This window comes from Sycon ciliatum, chromosome 3, assembly GCF_964019385.1.
Source record: "Sycon ciliatum chromosome 3, ocSycCili1.1, whole genome shotgun sequence".
In the NCBI taxonomy this organism is placed as follows: Eukaryota; Metazoa; Porifera; class Calcarea; order Leucosolenida; family Sycettidae; genus Sycon; species Sycon ciliatum.
The window spans coordinates 24,391,347-24,412,577 of NC_088645.1; the positions used below are offsets into that span (position 1 = coordinate 24,391,347).

Consider the following 21,231-nt stretch of genomic DNA (forward strand, 5'->3'; position numbering starts at 1 on the left):
AAGTGTCAGTCAGTTCGGCAGGAAGCGCGAGCTCCAACAACAAGTCGTTTGGTGCAGCCATCTTCTTTGTCTTGTACCAGCTTGATCACCAAAACAATGAAAAAAAGTTTGACTTGAGGAGAGGTTGGGATTTGAACTCACAACTTCATGGTCAGCAGACAGCATTCATAACCACAAGGCCAAAAAGGAAACGATAAATCGTGGGTTTTGATAAAAAATCGATACTGGCTTCCTGGGCAAATTGTAAACCATGGGAAAAGGCCGGAAACCTGGCCGAAATTCTAACTCCTTAACGGTTGCTCCAATTGTTCCGAAACCTTCACAGAACAATTTGCCGTGTCCTAACAAGCCATTCTATGTACTTTGTTGTCCAAATTTCCCTTATCTTCATACTTTTTAAGACCCAAACCTGATTGTGAATCTTTTTGAAACAGACTATAGTATTAGTGCACTTGTTGTCCGTTCGTGCATCCAGTGAGGGATGTATGGCAGATGCTGCAGAATCTAGATTTGCTGATGTGTGCCTGGTTGTGTTTGATGTTGCACTGCACTTGCGAATTGATTTGACGCGAGCACATCTGTGTGATATGTTTTGACCAGCTCAAGTTCAGTGCTCTATGTTCTCCTTTTCTTGTGCTTGGCACAGCTTTTGGCAAACTGGCATCTCCTACCTCGACCATTGTGGCTCCATGGGCGGGTGAGTGCTCTCTCTCTCTCTCTCTCTCACTCTCTCTCTCTCTCACTCTCTCTCTCTCTCTCTCTCTCTCTCTCTCTCTCTCTCTCACCACAGTGTGTGGCCTGACACAGTGACAGCTTCTCCTTGACCTGTTCTTCACTCCAGGCCCTACTTGGATCTGTTGGTACCACGTGTGCCACTGACATCGGAGCGCAAGGCGCTGAAGGTCTTGTCCATCTGTCAACAGCGGGACCTGACTGATGCAGGTGTGTTGAGTGTATGGTTCTCTGTTGCTGCTTTTATAACTTTTGGAGTAGCTGGGTTTTTTAAGTTGTTTTTGGGGTGGCTTAGAAACTGATGGGGTCGTGGTTTTGTTGGCCTAGGGACCAGAGCACCCCAGGAAATGGCCACCGTATGCATGTACAGCAGTGTAGTGTGCAAGGTGGCCTCCCTCGTTCAGTCTCTGTTGCGGGGATTTGTTCATGCACTACTGCTACTGCTGCTCCTTGGCTGAATGGCATTCTCTGCGGCTGCTTGCCTGTTCCTGTATTTGTGTGGTGTGTGTAGGTAATTCCGTGTGCCGCATCATGGCCATGCAGGCGTACAGGAACGGCCGGCTCGGCTCGGCTCTCAACTGGTGTCTGCGCTGCAAGGTTAGCTTTGCTACGCGGCTCTCCGTACTTTGCCTTCCTGGCGTCCAGCCAGAAGAAGGTTGCCGGACAAGTTTACCTCCCTCACCCTCTGTCTGTCTATCTGTCTATCTGAAGAAACCTGTCTGAAGAAGAGCTGTATGGTCGAAACGTTTACAGCTGTCAGTATTGAAGTCTTGCTCCTATTGTGTGGTTCGGCTATCAACTACTGTTTGTTTGTCTACCTGCCTGCTGTTCATCGTCTCCTCTTGTTTGCGTAGTGCCTCGCTTCTGAGGTAATTTTCACCTTTTTCAGGTATTTCGACCTCCAGAATTCATTGGTATATTACTGACTGGATGAGGGACTTGCTCTTGGTAATCCTTGTCAAGCATGCTTGTATCAACGCTGTCCTGCTTGTCACTTCTGCTCCTTTTGCCCTGTAGGAATCAAGCTTTGCGGCGTTCCTCGCAGACCGGTAAGGAGCTCTGTGTGTGTGTGTGTGTGTGTGTGTAGGGGGGGGGGGGGGGTGCGTTTGCTCACACATGCATACAGGGTATATACACGCAAGTATGTGTGTACACAGAAGACGGGGAGAGATACGGACCGGCAACGATTCGGCATTCAATTCCTCAAGCGAATAAGGCTGGTCGTACCTGCCTAATATGGGACAAATTGCACCGCCAAAAAAAGTCGGCAGCCATGTTTTACGCGTGTGTGCCATTTTCTTGCTCTTGTTCGTTCTCCCCCCTGCCCAGATTACTAAGCCGCTACTCAGCTGATGGTGTGTTTGAGCACCTGGATCTCATCGACAATCTAGGACCAGCCATGCTGCTCAACAATCGACTAACATTCCTGGGTGAGCAACAACGAGAGAGCGGAGAGCGGAGAGTGAAGTGAACTAGTGTGTGACAATCATGCACCTTATGTGGATATAGTCCTGCTGCTGCTGGTCTGTTTGTATCACAAATGTACAGTGCTGCTGTTGCTGCTCCATAGAATTTGAGCTATGTGACGTAATGAGCGCGAGGCCCTGTGCGGCCACAGACTTGTCGACACTGGGCTATGCACTTGTGCAGATGATTCTGTACGTATTCGTGCACCCGGATTTCAGTGCACGGCACTTTATTTGTGTTCATTGGACAGCGCTGTATCTGTAGCGTGGAAGAGACTTGGCTAAGGTCTCTCTCTCTCTCTTTCTTTCTCTCTCTCTCTCTCTCTCTCTCTCTCTCTCTCTCTCTCTCTCTCTCATATGTGCACACACACACACACATACACACACACACACACACACACACACACTCGTTCTCCTCCTCCTTCGCTCACTCTAAACTCTATTACACCTGCAGTCTGTATATTGGTTGGTTCACTTATGTCCTTCAAGCATTTGGTTCTGTGCATGTGTCTGTCTGTGTTTTTGTGCTGCTCACTTCCAGCTCAGTACCACCAGTTTCATCGTCATTATAACAACCAAGACTTCCAGCAGGCTGGTAGCTTGCTCTTCTCGTTGCTGGACTCTCGACTGGCACCTAAAGAGTAAGTGAAGATTTGTGGCGCACTATGCAATCCTAGGTTTGTGTGTGTGTGTGTGTATGTGAGTGGAACTTGAAGTGTGTGTGTGTGTGTGTCTGTGTAGACTACTTTTGTATAGATCGCAATTGTCATCTCTCTCTCTCTCTCTCTCTCTCTCTCTCTCTCTCTCTCTCTCTCTCTCTCTCTCTCTCTCTCTCTCTCTCTCTCTCTCTCTCTCTCTCTCTCTCTCTCTCTTCGTCTATCTGTTTGGCATGCATCTTCATTTCTAAATTTATTTGTCTTTTTGATATGTGCTCCACTGTATAGGTTGTGGCCAACAATATTGCTTGATGCCCTACCTCTGTTGGAACTGGATGAGGTGAGTGATTGTGGCTGGTGACAGCACGTTTGATATTGTGTCCGCTCTGAAATGCAACAAGCAGGAGTCCTTCCACACGTGGGGGCATGCTAACAAACATCCGATTTCAAGCGTTTCCTCTCTGTGCTGATCGCCTCAGTCAATGTGTTATGGCATCACGGCTTTCCACTGTTAACTGGAAACCGGTCTTTAAAAGACAGGTCACGATGTGTGCTCAAGCATGGTCTTGTGCCTGTTATCAAGAGTATATACACATGTAACCCCCCCCAAGATTGTGCAACTCCTGATACCCTTTCTATGGGGTACGCCGACGGCGAAAACTCACATCACGTGGTGTAGTGTCGTAGTTGTACGTTTCCAGCCCATTTTAGCGAGCAGCGGAGTAATAAAAAAAGCACTCTCTGACAGAAACTCACTGCGCGTATGCAAGTCTCCAGCATGATCCTGGCAGATATTCGGATTGCGCGCACGCTATCCTTCGTTTGTACATACACTCATACCTCGGTTATCCGGACTTCGAAGTTACGGGCACTTCGGTCTACCGGGCACTATTTGGGCGAGTTTCAGGGGAAATATTACTACTCTTTTGTCACTTTTCGTAGAAATATTGACGTCATATGCCATATCGATGGCCTTTTCCCCATCAAGATGTATATGATTCGGAGTTACGGGCACCCTCGAAGTTACGGGCAGTGTCCGGTCCCAAAGCGCCCGGATAAGAGAGGTATGAGTGTAGTAGGAAACGTACCTGAGACACGTGATGAGAGTTGCACACTCCTGGGAGGTTATACTCTTACTGTAATGTTAGGACCGGTCTCTAAACACAGGTGGTCTTAGTAGGCAGGTTCGAATGTGTTGTAACTTGAAAGCATTGTAACATTGTCTTTTCGCTTAGGTGACCGGTCTCTAAGTACAGATGGTCTTAGTAGACAGTGTGGTGTTTTTCACTCATTCTTGTTTCTGTTTGAATTATATGGTGGTGAAGACACACTTGGCAATATGGCGGTAAATACACGTCTGCCCGCACACGCTCTCTAGGCTGCAAGGTTCTGGCACAGAGCTCTCCTTCTCGCCACCATCACCATCAGTTCGCGCCTGGCGCCTAGTCGATGCATGGTTGGCGGTATCCGACATAGCAGGCTGGTACATCAGGTACCGTATTGCCATGTGTGTCTTTACTCTTTACCACTTTATAGTTCAATCATAAGTACAGCTGCAGTGGTATCTGCAACTTCATTCTTGTTTCTGTCTGACAGGTTATCTTTGATCGAGACCAGACGTACGAACTGATGTACTGCCTGGAAGAGGTGCAAACGTACGCACAGTCCGGCGACTGTAACGGCAGTGCAGGGGCTGACGGTGGAGACAGCAGTGGCGTGTCCGCCGGCTCGCGTCTCAATGGCTTCATGTCGACTGCAGTCAATGGGGATGGTGGCATGGACGACGACGCTGTGCCCATGGACACTAACATACTGGGCAAGAAACAGCTGCCGGTGAGTGCTACTGATAGCTGTACGGTGCTGTACGTAGTTGTCTCTTTATCATCCGGCACCATGCGTGTGCTACGGAAATTCTGCTGGATTAGAGAGGTTGCTGGATTAGGGAGGGTGCTGGATTAGAGAGGGTGCTGGATTAGAAAACCTGATTTACTGCTGCAATGTGCATGAAGAGGACATTTTGGCTGCTGAGAATTGTGCTGCTTTATAGAGGGTGCTGGATTAAAGAGGGACGGCTGTACAGGTTACAAAGGCAGAAGAGGAGAGTGCGTGCATGTAACGCAGTGTTACAACTAGAATTTAACCGGGTTGTAACTGTTCTCTTCAGCCGTTGTGACATTGCTGCATCCTTGTGGTGTTGAGCACTCGAGCCACCTGGGAATCCCTGCTATTGTGTATGGAGGTTCTGCGATGACATCATCTTGGTGTTCAGCACTCGAGCCACCTGGGAATCCCTGCTATTGTGTATGGAGGTTCTGCGATGACATCATCCTGGTGTTGAGCACTCGAGCCATCTGGGAATCGCTGCTATTGTGTATGGAGGTTCTGCGGTGACATCATCAGTTGAAATGCATTGGCAACTCTACGGTACTGCGATGCACTAGCTGAAGCGAAATCGCCGACTCGCGCTGTATGCTTAGCTCCCAGTAGCGAATCCACTAGTTTACACCGCCATGCCATCATTTGCATAACCTCTGGTTCTCCCTCTCACGGCATGTATCCCTCTAAATTTGCCCTTTTGACTACGAGGTGAATAGCAATTTCTGGACATGAAAATAAAATAGAGGCCCACCGGCTGTGTGTTTTACATTTTTCATATCTTTTTGTATCTATTGTATGGCCTAATCCTTCATCTTTCCAAATATGTGACAATTGCTCATGCTGTGATCCCAGAGACTTTATAGCAGGATGTTTTCGACAGGCCAATTTTTTGGCCTAAATTTCAGTGTATTGAATTCTGGACATGAAAGTAAAATAGCGTCAACAGGCATCCTATACTGCACCATTTTTGTAATTTTTTCTATTGGTGGACTGCAGTTGGCCTCTTCACACTTCCAGCCAACAGGTCCAAGACTATAGAGCGTCTGAAGTGGAGTGCACATGGGGAAGCCAACGATTCGTCCATTACTTCTTATTTTACTCAAAATTCAAAATTCTCATGCGACATAGTACCACAAAACTCGTTGAAATGCCTCCCAAGAAAAGGCTATCAGCAAGGCACCGACACGAGGAGAAACTACAACAGCCCAGCTGTCAACTACAACAAGAAAAAACTTCATCAACCTGACTGATTTGACTCTACACGCGACGAAAAATTATTTTACTCGAAATGTCCAGAAATGTACAATGTCCAGAAATAGCAATTCACCTCGTAGAGATAAATATTGCGATACGATTTCGAAATGTGTCTGTCAGGCACAATTGTGCTATTGCTCGTGGGCCTGCAATGCGACGTGTGACCAGTGGCAGGCTGTTGGCAAGCTATTGATCAGTGCGTTGTTGTGTGCCATTGTGTGTGTGCCTGTGTGTGTGTGTGTGCCGGAGTATGTGGTGTGGTGTGTGTGTAGAAAAAGAAAAAAAGAAAAAAATGGAAAAATGAGAAATAGGGATTCACTGGCCAGAAAGTCACTTCAAACAGCTGTGTGGTGGATACCAGGCTAAAAATAGTGGCGGTCAATTCATCAGCCTTGCAAGCTGTTGGATGGTGTAATCCCAGCACAAGTTGCTATGTCTAGAACATAGCTGTTCGCTATCATCGCTCCCGCGATGGGCATGTCTGAGGTCTGAGGTGTGTGTGTGTGTGTGTGTGTGTGTGTGTGTGTGTGTGTGCGTGCGTGTGTGTGTGCGTGTCTCGCTCTTTCCCTAGATCAAGCAGCTGATGGACAAGTTGTCGTTGCTGCGCTTGGCTCTAGCGCGCAACCTGGCCCGAGCAATAATTTCCGGTGCGCATAGCTGAGACATGCAGCAGCAGCATGACATTGATGGAGGTACTTTCTGATGTTGAGTGCTGCCACACACTAGGGCTGTGTCGGATGTTCTCAATCAACTTTAGAGCTTAGAGCACTTGTGTGTTTGAGTAGGGGCGACAAACGCAGGATAACCCAATACACAGCGTGTGCATTAGGTTGTGGGTGCTGTCGCACGTATCCCTGCGTTCCCTGCCACCATTGGCTCAGCTGATGGTCGGCTGAACTTACCATTTAATTTTTTATACCGTTTTGGTTTTTGTCTGTTTTGTTTGTGTCTTCCTGACATGTCGTGCCAAGTTATCTCTCTCCTCCCTGCGTGTACGTGTAGCAGTTTGTTTTCTCTTTCATCGTCAATTTGTATACTTTTGGGCATCGAACTGTTACGTCGTTTGGAGTGTGTGTATGTGTGTGTGTGTGTGAAAAAAGCCACTTCAATCAGCTGTGTGGTGGATACCAGGCTAAAATTAGTGGCGGTCAATTCATCAGCCTTGCAAGCTGTTGAATGGTATAATCCCAGCACAAGTTGCTATGTCTAACATAGCTGTTTGATATCATCGCTTCAGCGATGGGCAGGTCTGAGGTGAGGTGTGTGACCTGTCTGTCCCTCCAGGAAATCGCGATTCTACGGACGCAACAAATTTCGCGATTTTCTGAAAACCCGCGATTTCCCGCGTTTTGTGTTGTTTGCTGCATTTCTTTTGACATTTTCTGCACTTTTCACGCAGCATACAGTGCTTTCCATGATCCTGCTCATAGGTTATTTCCACAGTACGCAAATAGCGATTCTAAGGATACAACAAATTTCGTGATTTGGCCCAAATCCGCAATTTTCTGCCAATAATCCCGCAAGTTCCTGGCAAGTTCCGCACTTTTCGCCGCAATTTTTGTTGTTTTCTGCGGCAATTTCTTGCGCAAGTTTTCGAGGATTTTTTCCGCAAATTCCCGCAGGGCCTAGGGACAGACCTGTAGATTTTTTTGGGGTGTGGAAGTATTGGCCATTGAATCTGTCTCACTTTTCTGTACATGCCTACATCAATTTGTTTTACAAATCCAAACCCAGACCAAAGCAGCTTGTCCAGCAGATTGGAGTGGAAACGACCGATTTCCCTAAAATTCCAATGGTCCATTCTCAGAAAACGTACACTGCTGTAATCTCACCCGTAGTTCTGCCCGCATGCCGCAGCTGGCACCACCAATGCATGTTTGTGTCCTATGCACACCTACTGTAGTGGACATTGAAATCCATTGAGACATCAAGCGGGCCGCAGGGTGCTGGCCTTGCAGCCATGAGCACTGCTGGTCCATTGTTGCAGTGTAACAGTGTGTGCACTTGCTAAGCAAGTAAGGGTGCCAGCCCCGGTCTATCCACCGGATTTCTATGTCCACAATACTGTAAATATTCAAATTTTCGGCAGCTATTTAATTTCGGCTATATTCGGCACCGACCCAAAACGCCTAAATTAAAACGCCGATGAAATTTTTCACAGCATCTGTCGCAATACCATGCCCTCTACCCCACGCCGAAAATAAATCGTGAAGTGCCGAAATTTTGTATATTTACAGTAGTACATTGTATCAATCATACTCTTCATGACAGCTACATGTACACCTCAACTGCAGCATCCGAGGCACACGATTCAAGAGTAATTAATGTCAAGAACAATGTGTGTACATGTGTATTCGGAAGCATGCGTCTCATCACTGTACGAGGCGTACTGGCATAGATACCGGTATCAAGATTTCATAGAGTTATGAACTCTTGATACCGGTAGTAGGCTGTAGCATGCTAGCAAGAGTCCAGGGGTTATGGACTCTTGGTAGTACATGTAGTGATCATCGCAAAAGTGTACTTCCCTACCCCCAAAAACGAACATACTTCTGCTAGTAGTTTTTTTTGCATCGCAAGAGATTTCACTTTTGATATAAATAGTTCACTTGGAAATTCTGTGAACAGTATACTCTTGATTTTACCAAGGGTTCATAACTGACATAAGGACTCTTGGAATCCAGTTAATGTACATCGTGTGCAATGGGTATAGACACATTGCGCAATGACGTAATTTGTACCATAAACACCCTTCACAGCCACCTGAGGGGGGTCATCTTCTGGGGTGTTGAACTTGAACAGTGCACTCCTGAATCCTGATCTAAGCATGCATACTCACAAGCATTACTCATGCATTCCATATTTGGCTGTGAAGGGTGTTTTACGTGTTGTACTACTCCCTGGTTAAAACTCCAACCTACATGACTGTACAGAAACACAATACGGAAGCTTACAGGATTCGTCCAAGAATCAAAATGATGAACCAGAGCGAGGCGATCATAGCGTGTTTTAAAAAGAAGAAAATTTCGTGTGCATACCTGTGGTAGCGCAGAGGTATGAAACAACTGAACTAAATAATTTTTGTTGTAAAACGGGCCACCATCAAGCATGGCGAGACGATCGATGGGGAGATTGCTAGATCATGGAGAACGTGTGATATCAAAGAGCATATTGTGCCGAGCTGTAGGAGAAAAAAGGCGGCGAAGCGAGTCTAGATAAAAATGAAGAAAAACAAGCGGACCAGCTGTGGCGAAAAAAAGTCCGCCGAATTGCAGAGAAGCACAAGCTCTAAAGTGTGCAGGATGTGGGAAGCAGGCAATACTCAACGCAGTGATGGCGGCGACAAACACATCCGGGAATTTTAGGCAATTAAAAAAATTGAAACTAATGACTTGTTATGCTAAAGACGGCAAAATAAAACTAAGGAAGTAAAGACGGGATTCTGGCTCGCAGAGAGTTACCTCTGCAAAGTCTCATATCTAATACTCAAACACGGTCTCCTTACCAATCTCTTCACCACTCTCGCTGAAGCCGCCGTTGGAAACACCCTTGAGGAGGGCACCGCCGACGAGGCGAAGTGCCATGCGGCTGTTCGGCTGGATCTCAAAGTGGAAGCGCGCTGGCTCGCCACCGTTGGCGGAGAAGGTCTTGTTCTCGATCTGGCTGACGTTCTGACCGTTGGCACCCTTGAGCGTGTAGATGCCGCTCTCGACGTTGACGCTCAGGACCTCGTACATCGATCGGTTGGCCTCGTAGCGCTTGTCCTTGGACGTGGGCACGGTGGAGACGAAGCCGTGCTCGCCGCGCAGCACAAGCAGCGGGCGGTTGACGATGTTGAGCGTGAAGACGGCCTTGGGCTCTTCGGCAGAGTCGCCGGTGGCGCTCAGCGTGCCGTTGGGCTTGGTGATGACGTAGCGTCCGCTGTTGGCCTTAAACGTAACGGTGGCGCCGTTGAACGCAATCTCGTACAGGTTGTCACCGCTGGCCTCCTCGCCATTGTCCTGAAGGGATGAGCTGGAAGCCGAGACGAACTTTCCGGAGGCGGAGCGCAGAGCAACCTTGCCATCGGCCCAGGTAAGCTGGAAGATCTCCTTGGTGGTGGGCTCGGACTGGCTGGCCGATACCTCGACGCCACGGGCAATGGACACGTACTTGCCGGAGTGGGAGATGAGCTGGATCTGGGGCAGAGAGTCCTCCAGGGCAAACAGCGCATCCTTGTCAACCTTCTCACGACGTGCCTGCAAGGCGCCTGTGCTGCCAACACCAGCCAGGTACTTTCCATTGGAGGCACGGAAGGCCACGTATCCGCTGCGGAATTCCACCTGGAAGCGAGAGTCCTCGTTGACGTCATTGATCAGCTTGCCGGACTGCGACAAGACCATGTTGTTGGAGGCACGGAGCAGGTAGCTGCCACTGGGGCGGTCGAACTCCAGGGTGATGACGGCCTCTGCGCCCCATGGGTGCTCCTCGGTAGTGCGCATTTCATTGGCCTTCTCGTCGCAGGTCACATAACACTTACGCTGAACATTGCGCAGAACAAACTGTGGGTGGTTGGCAAGGTGGATGATCCAGGACTCCTGGTCGCCAACAGTCTTGGAGAAGCACGACAACTTGTCACCCTCGCCGCCAAAGTAGTAGTTGTGGACGCTCTTGAAGGCAACGCGACCACTCTTCTGTGGCTCGAAGAAGAAAGCAGCATTGCCAGACATCTCCTCGGAGTCAGCAGTGACTACACCTTTCTCAGTGGCCGCCAGGTACCGGTTGTGGGGGCTACGCAGGAAGACATGCTCACTGCCCTCCTTGCTTACGATCTGCCAAATTTGCTTGGACTTGATCGTTGCTCCGTTGGCGTTGACAGTGAAGCCAAATTTCTCGCCAGTCAGATATTTGTTGTTGGCTGCGTTGATCAGACCGCACGTTTGGGTTGGAGCTGCCATGACTGCTGAAAATCAAATGATCCAAGTGCTGGATGGGCCGAAAAGAAGGAGGACAAAAACGGGAAACCAAGAGACAAGACAGCTGTGTGAGATTGAGTGACAAACAAGCAATCAAGGGTCCCCTACTTCACTCTTCCACAGGACACTCCCGAGATGTTACCCTCATCCCAAAAAGCGCATGCGCTTCGGTATTATGCGTCGATACACATCCCGTACACGAATCTCCCAAACAAGGTGACATTTCCACTGCCAAAAAGCCAAATCCGGGACAGAAGACCCTCACGAGAGCGCGTACGGGATGCACATGACGGTCCAAATCGCAAAGCGCTATGACTCATATATCAAGAGTACGGTTTTCATATGTACTCTTGCCCATATGAGTCAGGGAGTACGAGTACAAGCCATATCCTTCTAAAAACTTGTACCGGTAGTACTCCTTGCTAAAACCTTTTTGTGTAAATTTGGAACAATCCCCTCCCTAGGATCCCTGTGCGCGCGTGGCGCCAGGAAGGAACACGTGCAACACTCCCCTTTTTGCAGCTTTGTTCACCAGCTTTGTTCAAGTTCGGGTTGTGAGGTGGTTTTTGGCACTTTTTGCATCACCTTGCCTTCTTGCCTTCTTGTCAGCAGGAAACTACGGTACACGTGTTATGTGTCCACTTTGTCAAGCTCTGTACATGTATCCAAGAGTATTACAACCCCATCTCACGACCCTTGGCCTTGTGCTGTACCAGTCGGTGTGAGTTTCTCGTGTATCGCGAGTTGGCACCGATCATGGAGTGTGGTTCCGGAGTTGGCGCGTCCCTTTCCTTCGTCAAAGTTTGTGCCAGGGCTAGCTGAATAGTCTACCAAACTTCAAAGTCTAGCACAACTCAAGACTCAAGAGGCATCACTGACAATGAGTGTGAGTCTGCATGACATTGTAGGGAGAGTATTTGCAGTGCATTTGCCACTCTGCTAGCCGAGGGATGTGCCAGTGTCTATCTACAATAACACGCCCGTGATAATGTGAGACATGGGCGAAACAGTGAGCTGCTGCTGCCTGTCGTTGCTGTCTGCCGTGGAAACCGCAGACGTGTGAACCAGTGCATGCAGACATCGCATGGGACCAGGACAGGGCTACTTTCGTCGCCTCTGGCCAGCTGCCAGGGAGTAGTACAATATATAGTATTAGGGAGGTTTAGTTCCCACGGAACGGAAACGCGTAGATCTACGTGGGTGATCCACGTAAAGTGGATGAAGGGCACCCACGTTGCAATGTTGTGTTTAGTCACACGGAACAAACAAAAGCATGAAGCGAAAGGCCCAAACCTGGTCAAAGACGAAGCTACCCGGGCCTAAGAAGCGCATCCAATATTTTGATTTCGTGCTTCGGAAACTTCTTCAGCTGAGCACCCTCACAGCTTGCACAATGCACTCCATTCTGATTTTCACCCACGTTCTGGCGGAACGTGGGTGAGCCTCCATACACGGTATGTCGTGAACCAGAAAACGTCTGTACGTGGGTCACTGAGTATCACGTGGTACACACACGTAAAGTACCCACGGATTACGTGGGACTAAACCTCCCTATTGTACTACTCCCTGCTAGCTCTCTGACTCAGGCTGCGTTTACACGACAACGCTGGGGGCGAAAACGCAACGAAATCCTTTCGGATCCATGGTTCATTTACACGGTACGCGGAGCAAAACGTGAAAGTTGTACACCAAAACGCTGGCCAAGGTGGAAGAATTTGAAAACGGAAATGTTCTGCCGGATAAATTTGGGTGTGTAAACAGTCGAAACGGTGTGCTGGCCTCGTTTTCCGTCACGTTTGTTTTGTTTTCGGCCGTTTACACGGATCCGACAATCCAAAAAAATGTTTTTACAATTTTCGTCATGTGACGTGTGTTGTCGTGTGCCTGTTTTCAAACATTACTTGAGTGTGATTGGTGCTTCCACGGCAACACTTGGCACATGACAAACTTTGGCGCATTCTTTGCTCTCGTGTAGACGCTTGAAAACGATACAAACGGAGACCACCTCGGATCGGCTTTGATCGTGTAAACGTACGAAAACGAAAAAAGAAATGCGGGACTGAAAACGGAAAACTGGCCGTGCGTTGTCGTGTAAACGCAGCCTCAGCTGAAGATCTGTTGCATCAAGAGTACATGAAACCAGGGGGTAGTGGATCTTCTGCTCCCTGCATGAAACCATGACTAGCATGACTGTTCTCCTAGTTGCATGCAACCAGGGAGTAGTATAATACCGGTATTGTACTACTCCCTGGTTGCATGCAGGGAGTAGTACAATACCGGTACATGTATTGTACTACTCCCTGGTTGCATGCATCACACTGACTGTACTGTGCAGGGAGTCCTATCCAAACCTGGACCGAGGCTCCCTGATAGGGATACATGACTGTACTGTGGCACCCAGTCCATTTCAAAGGCATTATCCAGCCTAGAATAATGCATAGTGATACATGCACTGTGGCACACAGTCGCACTATCCAGTCCGGAATACAATGTAGTGCAGTTGCAGACACACCAAGAAGCAAACGTGACACGTAATCCAGTGCAAACAAACAGTACAGACTATGTACTGTATCATCAAGGTTGCGACCGATTACGGATTGATGGCTGTTAGGATGGAGACCTGAACAGAAACTGAGCCAAGCCGACGTCTTATCATAGGTCTTTTTGCCCTACATTCTCGGTCTCAACCTTTGAAATACAGGAGAGTCGCGCGTCCAAGAACGTTGCTTCCAAGGGGTTAGCCTAGGGTGTTCTTATTTTTCAGCAATCTGGCTGCATTCTTCTAGCACGTTCTTAGAAACAATTCGTACTGGATCATAATTATGTACACCAAAAGCTGCCAGAAAACCAACACCGCCGTTCTCAACCGTTTAGGCCATGGCGTTCTTCGCGTTTCAGGCTGGACATTCTTGATTTTGATTAAGTTCCACACACAAATGTAACCACCACTCCAAGGAGTCCTAAACAAAGGGCTGTCCCTCCAGGAATCCGCGGACAGAAAGTTGAAATTCTGCGCAGAATTCTGCGGCACAAATCGCTACATTATGCGGCGGATAGCGTGAATTCTGCGGCAATACTGCGGTATTTCTGCGGCGCTGCACCGGTGAAAAGACATGGCTATATACTATAACACCATGCTATGTACAAGTATCAATAAAAAATTTAGTGGTCGAAAACACACGATAGGCTCAATACAGTAACGAAGAAAACTCCCTCGACTTTGAATGCAACAAAATAGCGACAGGACACTGCACTGTGCATGTGCATGAATATGAAGAACGGCGGTGTTGGTTTTCTCACTTTTCTGGATGCTTTCGGGTTACATTCATGTCATCCATTACGGATTTTTTCTAAGAACGTGCTATAACAACACAGAATGCCGAAAATAAGAACGTCCCAGGCTAACCCCTTGGAAACAACGTTATTGGGCGAGCGACTCCACCGTAAATACAGTGGAGCATGCAGTGTGGGCAACACTGCTGCCAGGGCAACACTGCTGCCAGGTCAACACTGTTGCCAGGGCAACGCTGCTGCCAGGTCAACGCCCGGCAGTCATGGTTGTTGCCTCGGTCATTTTCAGAGCAAGATGTCAGACTAGTGAGCAACCAGAAACACAGCAGGGACAACATGATGGCATCATGCACTCAGGCTTTGGCAGATGTATGGCAGGTTGGCATTAGCTGATAATTGGGCAGAGGCGTCGGAAGGTATTCTATATTGGTGCAGCTATGAAAAGGCCCATGAAAAGCCCCCCCCCCCCCCCCTGGACAGAAGGTCTGGTAACTAAATTTGGCCAAAATAGCCTATATTGCACCTGCCGCACCGGGGCCCGGTCCGACATCCCTGTCGGGGCTACATTTTTGCAATCGACTGCACATGATTTCCGGAGTCTCGATGTTGTGTGGTAAGGAGTATTGGGAGTTCTTGTACAGTTGGAACATTTGAGAAAGTTGCAAGTTCATGCAGCATGTGTCGTGTACATGAACACACCATGAGACCTGCTGTAGAAGAGTGCCGGCCTACATGTACAGTCCTGCTCAATGAAATCCAGCCGTGTCACTCAAGTTTGTGGCTTGCACCGTTTCGCAGCCCCGGCAGTGTTCGCAGGTCTGCGGGCTGCGCAATGCCCGACGCGTACTCGAGTGACGCGACTGGATTTCATCGAGCAGTGCTGGATACACAAGAGTAACACAAGCAGGCATGATTCCAGCTAAGATATCTCCACAGCGGAGTAGCACAAGTGCCTGGCAGGCTGCACCTTATTGTGAACAGCCAACAGTCTATACCACCACTCAAATGTTCTTTTCACAATCATTACGGATAGGGAGAGATTTGGCCATGGCGTGATCATTGAACTCGCACATTATGCTCGTGGATAGATTCGTGTGTACATCCCCTCAGCTGCACAAACTGTACCGGGGGGGGGGGGGGGGGGGGGGATGGTGGAGTTCAGCTTTCTCTCCCATCAAGTATGCATTCCACCATTGCCTTTCAGCACCCAGTCGGTTAGTATGGCATTGCATGTACAGTTGAACATCGATTATCCGCACATCGACTATCCGACCATTCGATTATCCGTAACAGTTTTTTTTGGGCGCATGTGCCGTAGAGTACGCACTGTGCATGTAGTGAGCCATTCAAAAAATACGAAAATTTTGAAAAGTAAAAAGTAAAATGGTCGTGCGGCTAGTAATAACCACTGAAAGTGTGTGAGTGACAGTTTTTTCTTATCCAGAACATTTGCCTTATCTGAACACCGCCTGACAGTTGTCTGCCCAGAGGTGGTCGGATAATCGATGTTCAACTGTATTAGAAACCCCAAATCATGTACATGCACATGTGTGTGGTAAACCAGAGCGAGTTCAAATGAAGTAGTGGTTGCGAATGAGTTATAAGAACGTTACCTCACCCCCCGTGACTAATCCTGCATGAGCAGATAGTCGTAGTAAGTCCGGGTTATCGGCATGACTCTGCTCCCCTGGCTTTGACCAAGCTTTTGAAACGCTGGCTACCTGATATTGAAGAATACCAGTAGCAGGGTACTGTAATTTCACAAATTTTTGGTACTTTCGGTGCGTCTGTTTCATACCTAAAATTTCAATACACCGAACAAACACTAACACACATAATCCAATAGTGAACTGCTTCTCTGTACCTAAAATTTCTGTTCACCTAACCCTAAAGGCTGCCTTTTGCCCTCATACCGAAAATAATGAGCACCTAAAATTTCTGAAATTAGAGTACCGGTATATCCTAGGTATCTCCTGACTTGCAACGCGGCATGCAGGTTGACCTGACTTGTGTACAGGCTGATTAGATCTGCTTACGGGAATATGTCCGCCTAAGAAGGACCAGGCCCCAATCGGGCAGGGGTGCCCAAAGAACTAACTTGCGTCCAGGAACGTACAGAATGATGTGATTGTAATGTGACCGTATCTAAAGCATCATGGCAAGTTGGCAACAGCCAAGTAACATGTACGTGAAGTACGGCGAGAGCGCCCCACCATCTCGTTCTTTCGTGGTCGCATTGTGGAGGTGGTGTCCTGTCTGTAGGTCATACGACTTGAACCTTATAGAACCATTTTACGTTGTGCAGTCTAGTCCATCTCTACTCGATTTACCATCAATACAAGCGGACCCAAGCTCCACACAAAAACCTGCTAAGTGTGACCTTAGTATACTTAGTTTCTCACACCGTACAAACTTTGTTGCACTCTGCCGTACGTTTCTCCTTTCCCTGGCTGTAAATTCAAGGTGGGGGCGCTCTCGCGAGACGGGGGGGGGGGGGTTGCGGTGCATGCTGCGCTCTTGCAGTGTTACAGCATGCGTTTCTGCATGCATACAGTGTTGCAAACCTTCAGGTTTTGGCGTATGTGTACAGAAAATCACTCCTTCGTCCGCACTACAGAATTGGAGCAAAAATGGTAGGGAAATTCGAAGAGGATCGATCAGCTATGTAGAAATATGGCAAGCTAAAGCTGCGGCGATAAAATATCCCCGTGCCAAAGCGAGTGCATGCTATGCTTCGACTACATGCAAGCACAAAAATCACGTTCTGCCGTACAAGTCACACATGTTTTGCACCAGTAAAACAAACCACCAACATGCCTGCGAATGCGAAAAACCGTGACAATGGTTGGTTGGTTGGTATATTTTATTTTACTTCGCCAGAATGGAACAGGCATTGCTGCCTTCTTGCCTGGACAAGTGGATTGTCCAAGCTCTCACAAAATGACGAACAGCGCAAGCAATGCACACTGCAGTACATTGGCAATATGCAAAAATAGCTGCAAAATACGGAAAATCATAAATCGCAGTACCCAAAACAGACCCAGTTGGTTGCCAGCTCTGTGCATGATATCACAACAAATCAGCACCTGAGACTAAGTCGAAGTCTCTATGTCATCGTCTAACGTTACTTTGAGTTTGACTCAAGCTTGAACTATCCATGGCATAGTTCAGCCATGTCGTGGTGTTTATCAAGCTCAAGTCGAGTTTTTAAGTCGAGTGCATGCATGCATTCAGGAACTCACGGAGCGGAAGGAAGCCTCCACTGCACTGTCATGTGAAGGACGCGGTCACCAGCTGTTCCGCTGCTCGTCAATGTAGGACACACGCAAACCGTGTGCGACTGTTTTATCGTGTCTAGTTTTCTAGCGGCGTTTCCATTCACACTACCGGTGAATACGTGTGTGTGTATTCTTTCTGACCCGGAGCGCTGGCCTTCTTTTTCGCTCACTTCTGCTGGATATTACTAGATACACTGTATCTGGAATGGTACTTCGGAAGGATCTGATGGCATGCAAGGAGCACTGAGCAGCAGCGCACTGACCACGTTTCAACGACCAGCCCATCGACCTTCTGTCAGGCCAGGCAAATAATAGGATCCTGCTATGATCTCAAAAGAAATCAAATCTTAGCGAGCCCTCCCGTCCATGGTCAGTCGCATTTTGAGCCTTGACATCGTCTAATCCATCGTGCTCGCGCAGCGCTTCAAGAATACCAGCTTTAGCACAACATTATAATATTATTATTCACTTCGCAAAGCCGCACATCCGTGCCGCTGGCCAACGTTCACCAACGTGGCAACGATCTCCAGTGGCAGAACGCCACCACTCGCGGACGCCAGAGGTGCATGTAACTGTCGTTCCTACGAAACCTTCCTCCTCCGCCGATCGTACAACGGTACATATACATACAGTCCCTATTCTGGATCTGCAAAAATGTTTATCGACAAAACATGACCAGCTACCTGCTGCTAGTGCTACTAGTGCTAGCCTAATTATTTTCTGAACTGAAGAGCTCTCGAGTTTCGCGTTTGCCCCGGCGTCTAGAGGTGAGGGTGTCTCACATCGTAATCGAGGCGATAACCAGTAACACATTCAACGATAGACGCGTGCGCGTACACACGCACACGAGCACACGCACAACCACTGAAAAGGACACTGACATGCAGCTAGTTCTACGATCGGGACGTTGCATGTCGCAATCGTAACGACAACACCAACATCGTCATCGCCAAGTGGATCCAATAGAAAATGCAAAGAGACAATTACGGTATTGCTAGGAACTTACCGTTTTCTTGGTCGTTTCAGGTAATCGGAGTAGCGCCAAAGACTGGGTCAACGCGATTACTAGTTAGTATTCCACTTGCGGAGGTTGTAAGTAACAGTTTCGAAAGGTACCGCAAGGTCACGACGATTCTTCAATCTCCCACAGCTGGCTGTCACAGTGAGGGAGGCTCAAAAAGAAGTGCTGGCGTTTGTTGCGCGTCGTTACCGTGCCTCTCACAGTCACACTCGCACGCACAGACTCGCACAGATATCGTGCACGGATCACGCTAGCAAGCTGCATACACAGTCTACAGTAGAGAGTACAGACAGTGTAGACAGTACAAGTCCATCACCGTCTGCACGCAACACGTACATGACTGTATTCCAGTGTGCCTGGGCTCAGCCTCGGTGGAGAGGTACCAACGCTGTACTGACTTTGTATGGCCAGGGCCAGGGAGTCGTAAAAGCCCGGGAGAGGACACGGCACACATTCCCAGAAAACATCTTTGCCTCGCGCTGCCGGGGAACGCTGCCAGGGAACGGTGTTGCGAGGCAAGGAAATTATTATTTTCGAAAATTGTGATGTCTTCTTGAAATACTAATTGGGACATTCTCCGATTTCTCTTAGAGCACGGAGACGATTGCTCCGTCGAGTCTTCTGATCTCTATTTTCATCCTCATCTTCCAGCTGCCTCACTCATTCTCTCTCAGTTTATCGAAGTTAATTTATTCTGAGGCGATGGAAATGCAAGACAAATCCCTAATTGTACTTCACTTTTATTTGAGTTGGGGTGAACGAAATGAGATTTGTGGAAAATGACGCCACTTCCCGTGTTAGCCGCTGGTCGTATCATACAGCCCATATTCCATTGCAGGTGATGGGCCAACGTTCGTGTTGAGATCCGCTGAGTTTCCTCGTACTCGTGGAGTTGAATTTGTGGCAGAAATTGCACTGAATTGCAGTCAAATGGTTGTGAATGAAACGAGATTTGTGGAAAATGACGCCACTTCCCGTGTTAGCCGCTGGTCGTAGCATACAGCCCATATTCCATTGCAGGTGATGGGCCAACGTTCGTGTTGAGATCCGCTGAGTTTCCTCGTACTCGTGGAGTTGAATTTGTGGCAGAAATTGCACTGAATTGCAGTCAAATGGTTGTGAATGAAACGAGATTTGTGGAAAATGACGCCACTTCCCGTGTTAGCCGCTGGTCGTAGCATACAGCCCATATTCCATTGCAGGTGATGGGCCAACGTTCGTGTTGAGATCCGCTGAGTTTCCTCGTACTCGTGGAGTTGAATTTGTGGCAGAAATTGCACTGAATTGCAGTCAAATGGTTGTGAATGAAACGAGATTTGTGGAAAATGACGCCACTTCCCGTGTTAGCCGCTGGTCGTAGCATACAGCCCATATTCCATTGCAGGTGATGGGCGAACGTTCGTGTTGAGATCCGCTGAGCTTCCTCGTACTCGTGGAGTTGAATTTGCGGCAGAAATTGCACTGAATTGCAGTCAAATGGCTGTGAATGAAACGAGATTTGTGGAAAATGACGCCACTTCCCGTGTTAACCACTGGTCGTATCATACAGCCCATATTCCATTGCAGGTGATGGGCGAAAGTTCTTGTGGAGATCCGCTGAGCTTCCTCGGCGTACTCGTGGATTTATGAATTTGTGTCAGAAATTGCAGTCGAGTGGACTTCTGTGCGTGTGTTGTGAGTAAATCGCGACGGCTCCCTTCCTTCAGCATCGTCAAAACGCAACATAGAGCATTATTACGCACTCGTTCCATGATTCATGATAATGCCTGGATTCTTTTAAAAACAATCAATGTGTGTTCCCTATCTATCTATATTGTACATGGTTGCAGGTCGTTATTTATAAATCTTGATAATTTCAACACTTTTCTACTCGTATACTGAGTACGCGGTGACTTGAGCCGTTTAGGAAACGGAAGTCTTGGCGAGTGTACAAAAGGTAAACCTATCATTTGTACTTCATAACGGAATTGTGCACAAAAATGCACACACACGTTCGCGCGCACACACACAAGCACACACACAAACACTGTACAAACACACACAAAAGTACAAGCACATGTGCACATACACACGCCTCCCCCCCCCCCCCCACACACACACACACACACACACTCAACTCCCCACCCCTGTACTGAGTCTGACAGACATACAATCATGTTTATCCTTCCTTCGCCACCAGTTTCGGATAATGGTGTCAACAACGAGTTGTAAAATATTGGTATTTTAGGACTCCCTGCCCTGAAGACAAGCACAGCGCCGTGGATCGAGCAGATCCGGCCGCGCCGGCCTAGCGTGCTTCACTTTCTGGCCGAGGCAAACATCGTCCGCGTGCGCGCATCCCGTGTCCTCTCCCGGGCTTTTACGACTCCCTGGCCAGGGCCTAGGATCCGGAGGCTAGGGCTAGGATCGGTTCCCAGGTGTCAGAAAAATAAGAAAACCTGGGACTGTGTCAGTAGATCTACACTAGACTACACTCTACAGAGTACAGCTATGAATATGACTGTGTCGCTGTGAATGCACAATAGATGTGGACTATCAAAAAACTATCATGACACAGACTCAGTGCACGGACGGTCGGTGATCTATTCTCGAGATCCTATCCGCACAACACCCACTCATTATTATTCCTACTCTCTACAATCATTAGGATTTTTACAGTCTCAGTCGTAGTTCAGGGACGATTGTCCTAAAGCTAAAAAT

At 48.2% G+C, this 21,231-nt stretch overlaps 2 protein-coding genes across 2 annotated transcripts in view; one reads left to right on the forward strand and one right to left on the reverse strand.

Annotated features, from left to right (window-relative positions):
• Positions 1–7,037, forward strand: part of LOC135811844 (nuclear pore complex protein Nup85-like) — a 23,112-nt gene extending 16,075 nt beyond the window's left edge. The window contains exons 11-19 of the mRNA XM_065325082.1: positions 647–697; positions 842–942; positions 1,244–1,329; positions 1,750–1,781; positions 2,062–2,162; positions 2,740–2,839; positions 3,143–3,194; positions 4,451–4,687; positions 6,558–7,037. Of these exons, the coding sequence (XP_065181154.1) occupies positions 647–697; positions 842–942; positions 1,244–1,329; positions 1,750–1,781; positions 2,062–2,162; positions 2,740–2,839; positions 3,143–3,194; positions 4,451–4,687; positions 6,558–6,647 (850 nt within the window). The 3' untranslated portion in view covers positions 6,648–7,037. The remainder of the gene's footprint in view (positions 1–646; positions 698–841; positions 943–1,243; positions 1,330–1,749; positions 1,782–2,061; positions 2,163–2,739; positions 2,840–3,142; positions 3,195–4,450; positions 4,688–6,557) is intronic.
• A 1,894-nt stretch (positions 7,038–8,931) lies between these two features.
• Positions 8,932–18,736, reverse strand: LOC135811845 (protein singed-like). Its single transcript, XM_065325083.1, has 2 exons — positions 18,517–18,736; positions 8,932–10,951 (listed from the first exon to the last, which is right to left on the reverse strand). Exon 2 carries the CDS (start codon positions 10,921–10,923, stop codon positions 9,466–9,468), a length of 1,458 nt encoding a protein of 485 aa, XP_065181155.1. The 5' UTR covers positions 10,924–10,951; positions 18,517–18,736; the 3' UTR covers positions 8,932–9,465.
• Positions 18,737–21,231: the final 2,495 nt, after the last annotated feature.

What these genes read in the sequence shown, in the direction of transcription:
- LOC135811845 (XM_065325083.1), bottom strand. Translation starts at nt 10,923, where the DNA reads ATGGCAGCTCCAACCCAAACGTGCGGTCTGATCAACGCAGCCAACAAC.